At 39.4% G+C, this 13,423-nt stretch overlaps 1 protein-coding gene across 2 annotated transcripts; it reads left to right on the top strand.

Moving 5' to 3' along the window:
* The first annotated feature begins 2,933 nt into the window (after positions 1-2,933).
* Positions 2,934-13,045, top strand: LOC123002699 (uncharacterized). 2 transcript variants are annotated; one of them, XM_070213296.1, is made up of 12 exons: positions 2,934-3,075; positions 4,758-5,226; positions 8,973-9,268; positions 9,332-9,559; positions 9,615-10,025; positions 11,168-11,218; positions 11,283-11,474; positions 11,542-11,790; positions 11,858-12,029; positions 12,088-12,282; positions 12,350-12,435; positions 12,601-13,045. In XM_070213296.1, exons 3-11 carry the CDS (start codon positions 9,037-9,039, stop codon positions 12,414-12,416), a joined length of 1,797 nt encoding a protein of 598 aa, XP_070069397.1. In that variant the 5' UTR covers positions 2,934-3,075; positions 4,758-5,226; positions 8,973-9,036; the 3' UTR covers positions 12,417-12,435; positions 12,601-13,045. The 2 variants fall into 2 exon arrangements, with proteins under 2 accessions (XP_070069397.1, XP_044249041.2); XM_044393106.2 differs by lacking the exon at positions 4,758-5,226.
* The last annotated feature ends 378 nt before the right edge of the window (positions 13,046-13,423 follow it).

Here is a 13,423-nt window from a genome sequence, read left to right as displayed (position 1 = left end):
AAATCGAGATTAAAGCGTGTACAAGGCTGTCGTGCGAAAGCAAAAGGAATTACTTGGCGTGAAACTCTGGGCAAACCGAAAACTTAACTGTACTCCACTTATTTAATTATAAAAGGTAAATACCTCCTCCGATTTGTATATGGCACAATATTAATTATTTTTTTGTTGTTCTAAGCATTTTTATAGACGGAACACGGAGCTGGACTTAAATAAAATAATACAGCGCCATTTCCTACAAGCTTATGGACCGTGCTTACATGCCGCAATGCTTTTGTAACTATATATTTCAATAAATGTCTTGAAAAAATAAACATGAAGAATGAGCACAAAAAAAATTTTTTTCCAATTGGGAAAGGGTCTTCTAGGTATCGTCTACAAGTGTCTTCTGAGTAACTTCCAGAAGTGACTTCGGCGACACTTCTACAAGTGACTTGCACGATATCGCATTCGGATCGCCGAAGTCACCCCCGTCGGGAAGAACTGTTCCACTAAGGCGACACTTCTAGAAGTGTCGCCTAAGTCACTTCTGGAAGTGACTTCCGCGATATCGCATTCGGATCGCCGAAGTCACCCCCGTCGGGAAGAAATGTTCCACTACGGCTGAAGGTTGAGATTTTAGGGCACATATTTTTCCTTGTATTTTTTTAAGCCTGTTCACCGCATCAAGTTGGTTGGGAATAGAGGTGAACAAATTACTTCAATGGCTCATAGGCTTTTATTAACTCAAATAATGATGGAACCTTAAATGCAATTATGTAGAAGGGCATCTAAGCAATTTTTTTACAACTAAGCACAGACCCTCGAAGATATCTTAAATGAAAATATAAAATGTTGCTACTTTTTTCAAACCGCGATTGCACAAATACTACCCGATAAACTCGAAAACTAAGTATGCAGATATGCTTATATCCGTCTATATTAACACAATTTAATGCCCATAGGGCTGCACCAAAAACACTGTTGGCCTGTGTTATTAGTCGGGACACCAACCCGAGTACAGCGTTCGCACTCCCTTAAGCAGAGTGACGGATATTAGATAGTCGGGACACCAACCCGACTATAGCGTTCTCTCTTGTTTGTTTTTGTAAAATGTGTTCTGTCGTGTTTCTATCTTCCAGAAGTTACTAAGAAGTGACTTCTGGACGATAGGAATGAGACATAAAGTTATAAAGAAAGGTCGTGTTTTTTCTGCGCTCGTCTAAGGTCAAGTTTTTTCGCGTTTGAATAAACTTCTACTGGACAAAAACCTTCTCAAATCTTTATCCTACCATACTAGCCGGTCAATTTGTTCAAAAACCATCGGACAACATAATATTAAAGCCGCAATAATAAAAACAATTTTGCCTAACGCGACCGCACACACACCAACTTAATTCAGAGTCCGCTTGCTCCAAACCACTCAACAGAGCAAAACAAAACACTCAAACAACAAGGAAGCGGACCACAAAACAAAATAAAATAAACGACACTGGAAACAATAGCAAAACTTTTCGCACTTTTGAGATGGTTCTGCCGGAAGGAAAACGCCTGAAGGAGACCTCTGGCGCAATCCACAAGCGAGGCCGACCTTCAGATGCTACCGTCGACACCACCTCCCCAATGTTAATCGCGGCGATGAACAGCCGATTCGAAGAACAGGCCATTCTGATCAAGGCCACCATGCGGGAAGCCGAGGATCGAATGCTCAAGGTGCTGCAGGCAAAACTGTTGGATGTCACCACCGAGATGAAGCAGATGGCCGATCGACTTTCGCTACTGGAGCAGGAGGTCGCAGAACTACGGCCACTGAAACTCCAAGTTGGAGCCGTGGAAGGAAAACTCCAGGCGCAACGTGCTGAAACCGAAGCATGTGCAGTACGTATGCATGGGGTTCCTTTTGTTGAAGGGGAAAGGCTTGGATGGCTCTTCAACAACATAACCCCAACCCCAAGAGTTCGCGATATTTTCAGGGCTCGAAAAATGCAAAGTTCGCTGGTCGACCCTCCAATCATTGTTAGATTGGAAACCACGAGGGAAAAGGTAGCCCTTCTACGCGCACTGGGCACCTACCGGCGATCAAATCAACAACAACTGACCATTCACTTGCTTGGTTTTGACTCACCGGCAGCTCTCTATGTAAATGAGCAGCTTTCGAGAGAGAGCTTTATCATTTTTAAAGAAAAAGCATAAAACACTCTCTGCGGTGTTTACGCGTCGTGAGATCGTGCATGTGAAGTGCACAGGGAGAGACGATGTGTACATCATTCAGCAGATCAAAGAGCTTGCTGCGATCATGGTGGAACTATACAAGGTGGTCTCGTCAGCTTTGCTGAGGACGTTAACCCTCTAAGACTTGCGTGCCTGAAGGCACGTATTACGTTTTTGGTCTTAACAAATAAACTAACATTTTTTCAATTGTTTAAATATTTTTTGGCGGTTGATAAAAGGCAGACAAAATTATGAGTCTCAGGCTTGAAAGCTCTCCGAAGCTTCTAACGAGACTTATCATTTATTTTATGTTTTTTCGCGCGAAAATAATACGTGCCTTGAGGCATGCTTACGTCTTAGAGGGTTAAATATGTTTACCTCTCTGTCTCTCTTAGGCGATAGAATGAGATAGCTAGATAGAGACTGACATAAATAACGTCCTCAAAAGAGGGCAGCTCTCGCGACGAGACCACCTTGAATAGTTCCACCATGGGCGAGAGAGCGAAGAGCCAGTTCATGGTGGAACTATACAAGGTGGTCTCGTCAGCTCTGCTGAGGACGTTAAATATGTTTACCTCTCTGTCTCTCTTAAGCGATAGAATGAGAAAGCTAGATAGAGACTGGCACAAATAACGTCCTCAAAAGAGGGCAGCTCTCGCGACGAGATCACCTTGTATAGTTCCACCATGAGCCAGTTGAAAAGCCAGCACGAGAAGAGACAGACAGTCGTGGGTAGAGATTGAACAAAGACACACGCGATCGCTCGCGACCCCAGTCCGCCAGTCATTTCCCGGCACACAGCAACAGTGCGTAATTTATACCCGCCACAAGGAGCAGCAAGGATTATCTGCCGCCAAGAAACACAAATCGGATTTAGTTAGAGCCTGAGTGAGTAGCGTTAATATAATAATATATTATATCTGAAGATTGAAAACCTGCGTGTCTATTAAACCCCCATTCCCGCGTGCATTTTTGGGTGATCGTAGCCAGGCGCCAAGCCTCTGCCTCCACCGGTGTACCATTACCGGCGACCCACCCCGGTTGCTTCCCCAAAATCTACCTCTTCGAGCCCGGTTGCACAATCAACATTAACGTGAGCCCGACGCAGAAATCGTGGGAATTTTACACATTTGACGTCGACGTCAGCAGAGCTCTGCTACCGTCCGCGTTGTACAAACATATGTTAGCAGAACAACTATGATTTAAAAAAAAAGGTTAAAACAAGAGCAACTAAATTTTTTCTTTTACGAATAATGTACGGATAAATAACGGCTGTAACGAACCGCTACTCTCATAACCATAATTTTAGGCTAGTTGGTGTCTCAAGCCATCGGCGCACGCGAAAGATATTTCCGGCTCTGGCTCTCGGCTTTGGGTGTGATGATCTTGCCGATGACTCGTATACCGTACCGATGACTTGCTAATAATATTTGGATACTCGCGTGCGTCACCGAACTTAAAACCGGGTCGAGAAATACACACACAATACAACACTACGTTCCCTGACAATTTCCCCTTCGCCTCCCTGGATGACGTGGAGGTCTCGGTTTGCCCACCCTACCTTTGGTCGCTTATTCCCTTCGTCGCTTGACAGCCTGAGCGACCCCTTTAACCAAGTGCTACCCTATATTGCAGACAACGCTAGCTGCGGCCACTTTTCAAATTAGTTAGACATTATACAATTTATTTACCAGCTAAAAACATAAAAACCATCACTTAAACTAAATAAGAACATGCATGAAATAAATATATAAATATAGACAATAAATATATAAATAGGTTAAAATATAATAAATAGTTAAATAAGATTTTTAAAACTTTGTATATATGTAAATATGGTTAAGTGCAACATGGGGATTTTTGTTATTCGATTTGGAAAAGTTCCATTTAATATTTAGTTAATTTATTTTCCCCATTTAATTTGACTTCCTTCAGATTTATTATTTTTAAATATTTTACCCTTTTATTGAAAAGATGCCCCAAGCCACTCATATTCGATTTAAGCTCTCTTTAAATTTTCATTTTTTTTTTATACTTTTCTTTTCTCTGAGTGTGGCAGTTTTATTTTCTCTAATTCCTCATATTCGTTTTCTTCTTTTAAGGTTAAATTATAACTTTTTCTTTTATTTGGATTATCGCCTATTTAAAAGGGGTTTTAAATAAATGTTTTTGGCCACTCACCACACTTTTTCCATCCTCCGACGAAAGCGCTTTAGTCGATACGATGAAGCTAGATAGGGATAAGAAAAATAACACACACAGAAATATGGGACATTACGGGCCAGGGGAATATTAGGGCTTTGTGGGCATCCTTTAAAACAATCACTTAAACTGGGGCTTAAATCAAATTAAATCCCCAAATGACACTATCACCAAACAAAAATAAAATAAACTTTTTCTTCTTTTGACGAACTAGCACTTATTACCTAACCTTAAACCGACATTAATTTCTTCGCCTTTCCGTGGCGCTTATTCCCGGTCGACTCCCGGATCGGGATTTGGCCGGAACGAAGGGTATTTGCGGCTCGAACTAATATATTTTTTAAACTTTAAATAACTCTTGATCGCAGATCGCGGCGGCGACGTAGTGCAGGCCTTCAGCGCGCGGCGAAACTGGCGACTAGGTTCGATCGAACCTGGGTTGTTTTTCGCCTCGATTAACCTCTTGACGGTAGTTCGTCGCCTAATCTGTGCACTGGATTACTTGGATGCGGATTTCTTTGGGCCGGGGCATGGGTTATAGAGGGATACGACTTATCTATGATGGCGTTTACGCCCTGCCTGGGGCACTGCGTTGTTCCTTGTAGAAACGCTGGCGTTAAACTTGCTCGCTGGATATTGCTGTGTTTGCGCATGCGCCCAGTTCTCTTCAGTCGAATTCGCCCTCCATCTTCTCGGTGGCCTTCGAACCCACAAGCGGTTGCCTATAAAAACCCCAAAAATTGGGGTTTATCGGTACATTTAGTGTGTACACAAGAGTATCATACTATATGAAATGGATCAAGGATCGAACCACAGTATCTGGAAGCCTGACTTCAGGTTAGTGTTGCCATTTTATCCTTTTTCACACAGATCTTGTCTTTATCGGGCTGTTACAGAAATCCCGTACAACCAAATATCTTTAATTCTTGTAAGTCTTTTGTCTACGATCAGTCGCATTGTTAATTTAGTAGTTTGTATTGTAAAAAGATACAAAACACCACACTTTACAACACCACAGCATATTTGTATCTCTGAGAAAACGGTTACCAAACTAATCTGCTCTGCAAAATCAAACTTTTTTAGCCAAAGATTTAAAAACTTAGCCTCTTCTGTCTAGGGACAGGTAAACAAAAGACATCACAGGAACTAGATGTTAACATAGATAAACTCAACACCCAGAAAAACAAGAAAGGAAGCTAGGTTCGGCAAGCCGAAGCTTATATACCCTTGCAGATCATTCTATTAATTTTCAAATCGCAAAAATGTTAAATTTTCTATTATTTCACATTAATTATACCCTTGCAGAGGGTATTATGATTTCAGTCAGAAGTTTGCAACGCAGTGAAGGAGACGTTTCCGACCCCATAAAGTATATATATTCTTGATCAGCATCACTAGACGAGTCGATCTAGCCATGTCCGTCTGTCCGTCTGTCCGTCTGTCCGTCTGTCCGTCTGTCCGTCTGTCCGTCTGACCGTCTGTCCGTCTGTCCGTCTGTCCGTCTGTCTGTTTCTACGCAAACTAGTCTCTCAGTTTTTGAGCTATCGGGATGAAACTATATGTCGGAGCCGACCGGATCGGACAACTATATCTTATAGCTCCCATAGGAACAATCGGAAAAAAAAACTTTAAAAAATTCTAACTTCGGTGTTTTTTGAAATATTACCTTCTACTTTTGGGGATGTTATTTTTTTAATATTTCTGAATTTCGAATTAATTATTTAAAAAATCGGACTACTATATCATATAGCTGCCATAGGAACGATCGGAAAATTAATGGAAAAGTAATAGGAAATAAATTCTAGCTTCTTTGGTTTTTGTTGTATTATCTTCTGCTCTAGAATATGACTCTTTTTAAATATTTCCGAATTTCAATTTTAATTTGATCGAAATCGGACGACTATATCATATAGCTGCCATAGGAACGATCGGAAAATTAATGGAAAAGTAATAGGAAATAAATTCTAGCTTCTTTGGTTTTTATTGTATTATCTTCTACTCTAGGATATGACTCTTTTTAAATATTTCCGAATTTCAATTTTAATTTAATCAAAATCGGACGACTATATCATATAGCTGCCATAGGAACGATCGGAAAATTAATGGAAAAGTAATAGGAAATAAATTCTAGCTTTTTGGTTTTTATTGTATTATCTTCTACTCTAGGATATGACTCTTTTTAAATAATTCCGAATTTCAATTTTAATTTGATCAAAATCGGACGACTATATCATATAGCTGTCATAGGAACCATCGGAAAATTAATGATAAATATTAGAAAATTGAACATTTTTGCGATTTGTTAATTAATAGGAATGATCTGCAAGGGTATATAAGCTTCGGCTGGCCGAAGCTAGCTTCCTTTCTTGTTTTTTGATCGTTTCTATGACAGCTATATGATATATTAGTTCGATCTTTTTAAAATTAAAATCAAAATTTGGAATTATTTAAAAATAGTCATATCCCAGAGTAGAAGAGAATGTAATAAAAATCATCAAAGATATAATTTTTTTCCTAATAATTTCCATTTAATTTTTCGACCGTTCCTATGGCAGCTATATGATAAAGTGATCCGATTTTTTAAATATTTAATTCGAAATTCAGAAATACATAAGAAATAATATTCCCAAGAGTAGAAGGTAATATTTGAGAAAACACCGAAGTTAGAATTTTTTCAACGTTTTTTTTTCCGATCGTTCCTATGGGAGCAATAAGATATAGTTGTCCGATCCGTTTGGTTCCGACATATATACTACCTGCAATAGAAAGAATACTTTTGGGAAAGTTTCATTCCTCGATTAACCTCTTGACGGTAGTTCGTCGCCTAATCTGTGCACTGGATTACTTGGATGCGGATTTCTTTGGGCCGGGGCATGGGTTATAGAGGGATACGACTTATCTATGATGGCGTTTACGCCCTGCCTGGGGCACTGCGTTGTTCCTTGTCGAAACGCTGGCGTTAAACTTGCTCGCTGGATATTGCTGTGTTTGCGCATGCGCCCAGTTCTCTTCAGTCGAATTCGCCCTCTCTCTTCTCGGTGGCCTTCGAACCCACAAGCGGTTGCCTATAAAAACCCCAAAAATTATTACCAACCGGCCTATCCCCTCGCTTTTCTTTTCCTCACCCTTTATTTACGGCTCGCTGCCGATTTAATTAGAATTCCTTTCCGCTGGCAATGTGTTTCAGCACTCGCGAGTACTTTTTTCGAATTTCTTTGTCACCAGTAAAAATTTGGACTTAACACTTCAGCTGCCACAGACGGAAAGACCGATCCCCACGCCGGAAAAGTGGCGGTAACTCCAGATCGAACCAGGGTGAAAGCGAAGATAGTTGACACTTGCCACTGTTGCTCTCTCGCGCTATCCTACCTATGCCTCCCACTCTCATCCTAGCTCTAGTGCAGCGGTCGGCAGCGTCCTATTAAATGAGCATAGGGTTTTGTTCTGCCCAGCCGCTGCTCGCTCACGTATACTGTAGGAAAGCGGTCTGTACACACACTCTGATAATCTGCCCAGTGCAATTTACTCCTACAAATATTAAACAAAATGTTATTGTATGTGTGTGCCGACCGCTGCTCTAGTGGCAACGGAGTACCCCTTTACGACTGACCAACAGATGGCGCTACAAATGTTTTTTCTGAGCAAGCGCTACACGGCAAAATGTCAGCTAAAAACATTTCGAAAAAGTTAACATTTGAAAAGTTGTACTGCTAACTTGATATCAACTTAGCAGAACACTATGTTTTTTTAAAAAATAAATCTTAAATTAAGAGCGACAAAATTTTTTCTTTCACGAATAATTTACGGATAAATAACTGCAAAATCCCATTTAAAAACATTTTGGAAAAGTTAACATTTAAGGAGTTGTACTGCTAACTTGATATCAAAAGCTTTGGAAAAATCCGTCAAAATAACATCAGTTTGCTGCTTATGAAGAAAGCCACGGTTTACTAATGAGGTAAATTCAAGCAAATTAGTGGTAGTAGATCGGCACCTGGTGAAGCCATGTTGACATGGCGAAATAAGCGACCGACATTGATGCTGCAATTGAGAAGTTATTAATTTGTCGAATAATTTAGGAATAGCACTGAGCATAGCAATCCCACGATATTTAGCAATTTCAGCCCTATTACCTTTTTTAAACAGCGGCACAATTAAAGATTCCTTCCAAGCTGACGGAAAATTACATTGATTTAACGACATCTTGAACAGGATTGTTAGAGGGCTGAAAAAAAAATTTGCACATTTTTTTAAAATGCAACTAGGGACCATATCAGGTCCTGCTGAAAAAGAGAGTTTTGATGCGATAAAGCCCTGGAGATCATCAGCTTCAAGTGTAGACCCAGGCCACGGAGACTCGCAAACAAAATTTCGGCGGCAACTCCCAGTCCCAAATTTAACTTAAGAGGACCCTGGCGGGACTAAAGTCTATCCCAGCCGAAGGAAAAGTCCTTACATGACAATGCCTTATAATAAGGTTGACATTTCACCCTGTTATTTTCCTCCAACTCTTTGTATGCCCCTTCTTAGTTCCAGCATCGACACTTGGATTGCGCACCTTACCCAAATATCTTTCTTTACAGATACAAGCGTTTCAGAATATAAGGCCAAGCCCGTATAAGTTATTGATTCAGTCGGTGCAATAACATGAGTGGTGTCAAAGCGGGAATCGTGGTTCTGGCCTTCCTATTAATTGGGACAAGCGAAGGATCGGCGTACTTGCTTGATGGGAATTGTGCAGTATCAAGGACTGATCCAGGAACTTTTAGGATTGCAGGAGGTACAGAAACAAGTACTTACCAGAATCCATGGATGGTGCTAGTTATCTCGCATAATAGGGTAAATCAATACAGGTGTAGCGGATCTCTTATCACTTCACGTATGTATTAAATTTGAATATAAATTATATAATTCCTAATAATGTCAAAATATTCTTTTAAAGGTTTCGTACTTACGGCCGCTCATTGCCTGATCTTTAGTTACACATATGTACTTTTGGGGGATCACCAAACCGAGGATCCACAAATAGGTTGCCCTTCGGAAAATTGCATTCCAAAGTCCTATTTAATAGATGTTGATAAAAAAATTATTCACCAAAACTACAACAAGAGACAGGAACTAAAATTCGACATAGCCCTGCTTCGAATGGCAAGCGAAGTGACATTTTCAGGTAACTTAATTGAACAATCAGCAAGGACCTCTTTAAATTAAAATCTATTTTTTAGACTATGTTAGGCCGATATGCCTACTCGTCGGTGAACAAATGGAAGACCTTTCAGTATTTAAGGTCACTGGGTGGGGTAAAACGGAAAATCAAGAATCCAGTCAGAGTCTTCTAACAACCACAGTATATAAAGGCGGTCGCTGGTTTTGTGAAATAAAGTATAGACTTCAAACTGATGAATCCCAGATATGTGCCGGCAGTCAGACCAGTCGAACATGTATAGGCGACTCGGGAGGCCCATTGAGCGCGGAACGATCCTATGGAGGAATTAAGCGGGTTTTCCAGTATGGTTTTGTTAGCTACGGATCTATGAATTGCACTGATATCGGTACATTTAGTGTGTACACAAAAGTATCATACTATATGAAATGGATCAAGGATCGAACCACAGTATCTGGAAGCCTGACCTCAGGTTAGTGTTGCCATTTTATCCTTTTTCACACAGATCTTGTCTTTATCGGGCTGTTACAGAAATCCCGTACAACCAAATATCTTTAATTCTTGTAAGTCTTTTTTCTACGATCAGTCGCATTGTTAATTTAGTAGTTTGTATTGTAAAAAGATACAAAACACCACACTTTACAACACCACAGCATATTTGTATCTCTGAGAAAACGGTTACCAAACTAATCTGCTCTGCAAAATCAAACTTTTTTAGCCAAAGATTTAAAAACTTAGCCTCTTCTGTCTAGGGACAGGTAAACAAAAGACATCACAGGAACTAGATGTTAACATAGATAAACTCAACACCCAGAAAAACAAGAAAGGAAGCTAGGTTCGGCAAGCCGAAGCTTATATACCCTTGCAGATCATTCTATTAATTTTCAAATCGCAAAAATGTTAAATTTTCTATTATTTCACATTAATTTTTTGATCGTTTCTATGACAGCTATATGATATATTAGTTCGATCTTTTTAAAATTTAAATCAAAATTTGGAATTATTTAAAAATAGTCATATCCCAGAGTAGAAGAGAATGTAATAAAAATCATCAAAGATATAATTTTTTTCCTAATAATTTCCATTTAATTTTTCGACCGTTCCTATGGCAGCTATATGATAAAGTGATCCGATTTTTTAAATATTTAATTCGAAATTCGGAAATACATAAGAAATAATATTCCCAAGAGTAGAAGGTAATATTTGAGAAAACACCGAAGTTAGAGTTTGTTCAACGTTTTTTTTTCCGATCCTTCCTAGGGGGGCTACCTAGGCTATATACTACCTGCAATAGAAAGAATACTTTTGGGAAAGTTTCATTCCGATAGCTCAAAAACTGAGAGACTAGTTTGCGTAGAAACAGACGGACAGACGGACAAGGCTAGATCGACTCGTCTAGTGATGCTGATCAAGAATATAATAATAATAATTTATGGGGTCGGAAACGCTTTCTTCTAGCTGTTAAATACTTTTGCACGAATACAATATACCCTTTTAATCTACGAGTAACGGGTATAAATATTTTTTTCACTAAATCCTAATACACGTGCTTACTTATTTTCCGAATAGTTCGCGTAAAAAAATAAATATTTATATTTTCTTTTGACTTCAAAGGTGTTGGCATGGTTCCCCTCTCTGAATCCTCACCATTGTGGCAGACCATTGGTAAGCTAGCACTTGAATACAGCTCAAATCTTCTTTGATCTTGACAGTCCTTCTCTTTCCACAGTAATGGTAATATCTTTGATATGTATGGCTTTTACGATCACAGTGAGTGCGTACCTGTACATCAAGCAGCTACACAGTTTGCATGGCAAGTGCTTTATGTGCTACATGGTCGCCCTTTTCATAAGTCACCTACTTTTGCTCCTCAACTTGTGGAACGTGTGGGAATTACCGTCGATCTCCTGCACTACATCAGGTTAAATTTGGCTATTAGGCTACGGGCAGCTATATAGTAACACCAATTTTTCCAATATCATATATAGGACTCTTGGGATACTTTTTCGTCATGGCCGCGTTCTTTTGGCTTTCCGTCATCAGTCTGGACCTCTGGAATACGTTCAGTGGGACCTCTCATTCATTGAACCGCTACCTGCCAGAGCATCGATTTCTGGCTTACAACGGATTCGCTTGGGGCATGGCTCTAGCCATGACATGTTTCACCATCGTAGCTGACCAAGTCGTTGATGAGGATTGGGCACCTCGTATGGGCACCAACCAATGTTGGATCTACAGTGAGTTTCGATATCAATTTGCAATTAAGTTGATGGGTCTTCATGCTCCATCTCTTCTCAACCACAGCTGGAGATAATGCTGCCTTGATATACTTCTTTGGACCGATGATACTGCTGATTGCATTCAACATAACCATGTTTATCCTGACGACTACTCGCATAATGAAAGTAAAGAAGGAGGTCAGGAACTTTGCCCAACAGAAACAATGGAACAAGAAACTTAGCTCGGATATGCGAACGTAATACTTATCATTATATATTTTAAAGGGTTAATTAACTTTTATAATCCCAAGACAGTTACACGTTCTTCTTGTGGCTCTTCATCATCATGAGTTTGATCTCGAGCTTGGAGATAGTATATTTTCTTGTTAGGAAGAACGAGTCCTGGCGTAGCGTTTTGAAGGTGGCTGACTATCTAAATTGGTCCCAGGGTACCATCATATTCGGGTTTTTTATTTTGAGGCCTAGCACTCTTAAACTCTTAAGGGAGCGGTAAGTAATCTGCGATTAAGCAAAAAGTTTAAGTAATGAGGTCCCAAAATTATTTCTGAATGAGCAGAATTAAGGGTGACAACAATGAAGACCCTGGCACCAAGGAACAGATCTCGCTTGAGAATAAAATTTGACACAAGTGTTCAGTAATAGGTAATCTAAAGATTTTTCTACTACTTACTCACAAGTTTTTGTTGCTTATAACCTTTCAATGTGCATGCTTTCTCCTTTGGTGTTTGTTTTAATATAATGTTGCATGATTTTATGTTTACTAAGCCATATTTTTGTGTCTTACTTATAATGCCTCTTACATCCTAGACGCCACCGAAAACAAATGTGGACTGCCATCACTACGAGATCAAAAGAAAGTGGAAGTACGACTGAGGATGTGTATTATAACAGAGCGTAAAACTAGTTGTCGTTATGGACGGCTCTCCATCTCTAAGTTACAAGGACAACCTCTTCGGCGCAGCACTCACACTTACTACCAATTTTAATTACCTCACATTGTACTCAGGAGCTAAACTACTTATTCCTATTACTAACTTACTGAAAAACCTTGACAATACCTTTATAAAATTAGATTATAAGATAGATAGAATTTATTGTGAAGTCCAGTCCAATCCTTTTATTTTTTTCACCGCGCTACTTAGATGAGCAGCAATGTTTATATATTTATTTATTTCGCCAACGGATATACCTTAACTGACTACTTATACAATCCAAAAAATTATATTACGTACTAACATTTACAAAATAATTAATTAACCTATGTTTAAAAATGGTTTTATTTGGGAAATAGTCTGATTGCATATCAGCTGGAAGTGCGTTAAACTCAGATGAAGCCCTATAGAGAGGCTCATTTTGGGAATAATTAGTCCGCCTCAGCTCAAGAAAAAAGGGATCAAAATTCCGCAGTTGCCTAGAAGGAGCATAAAACAAGAGAGAACGCTATAGTCGGGTGCCCAGACTATCAGATACCCGTTACTCAGCTAAAGGGAAGCGAAGGAGATGGAAATACTTTGATCTGCCGTAACTTTTTAACGAATGGTCCGATTAAAAAAATTTCTTCTACTTTTCGATAGGTATTGAGAAACACAATAAAACTGAATTTTTACTTTTCCAAAATATTTAAATTTTT

This window comes from Drosophila takahashii, chromosome 2R (assembly GCF_030179915.1).
Source record: "Drosophila takahashii strain IR98-3 E-12201 chromosome 2R, DtakHiC1v2, whole genome shotgun sequence".
NCBI classification, from domain to species: domain Eukaryota; kingdom Metazoa; phylum Arthropoda; class Insecta; order Diptera; family Drosophilidae; genus Drosophila; species Drosophila takahashii.
This window is presented reverse-complemented; position numbering and strand designations above follow the sequence as displayed.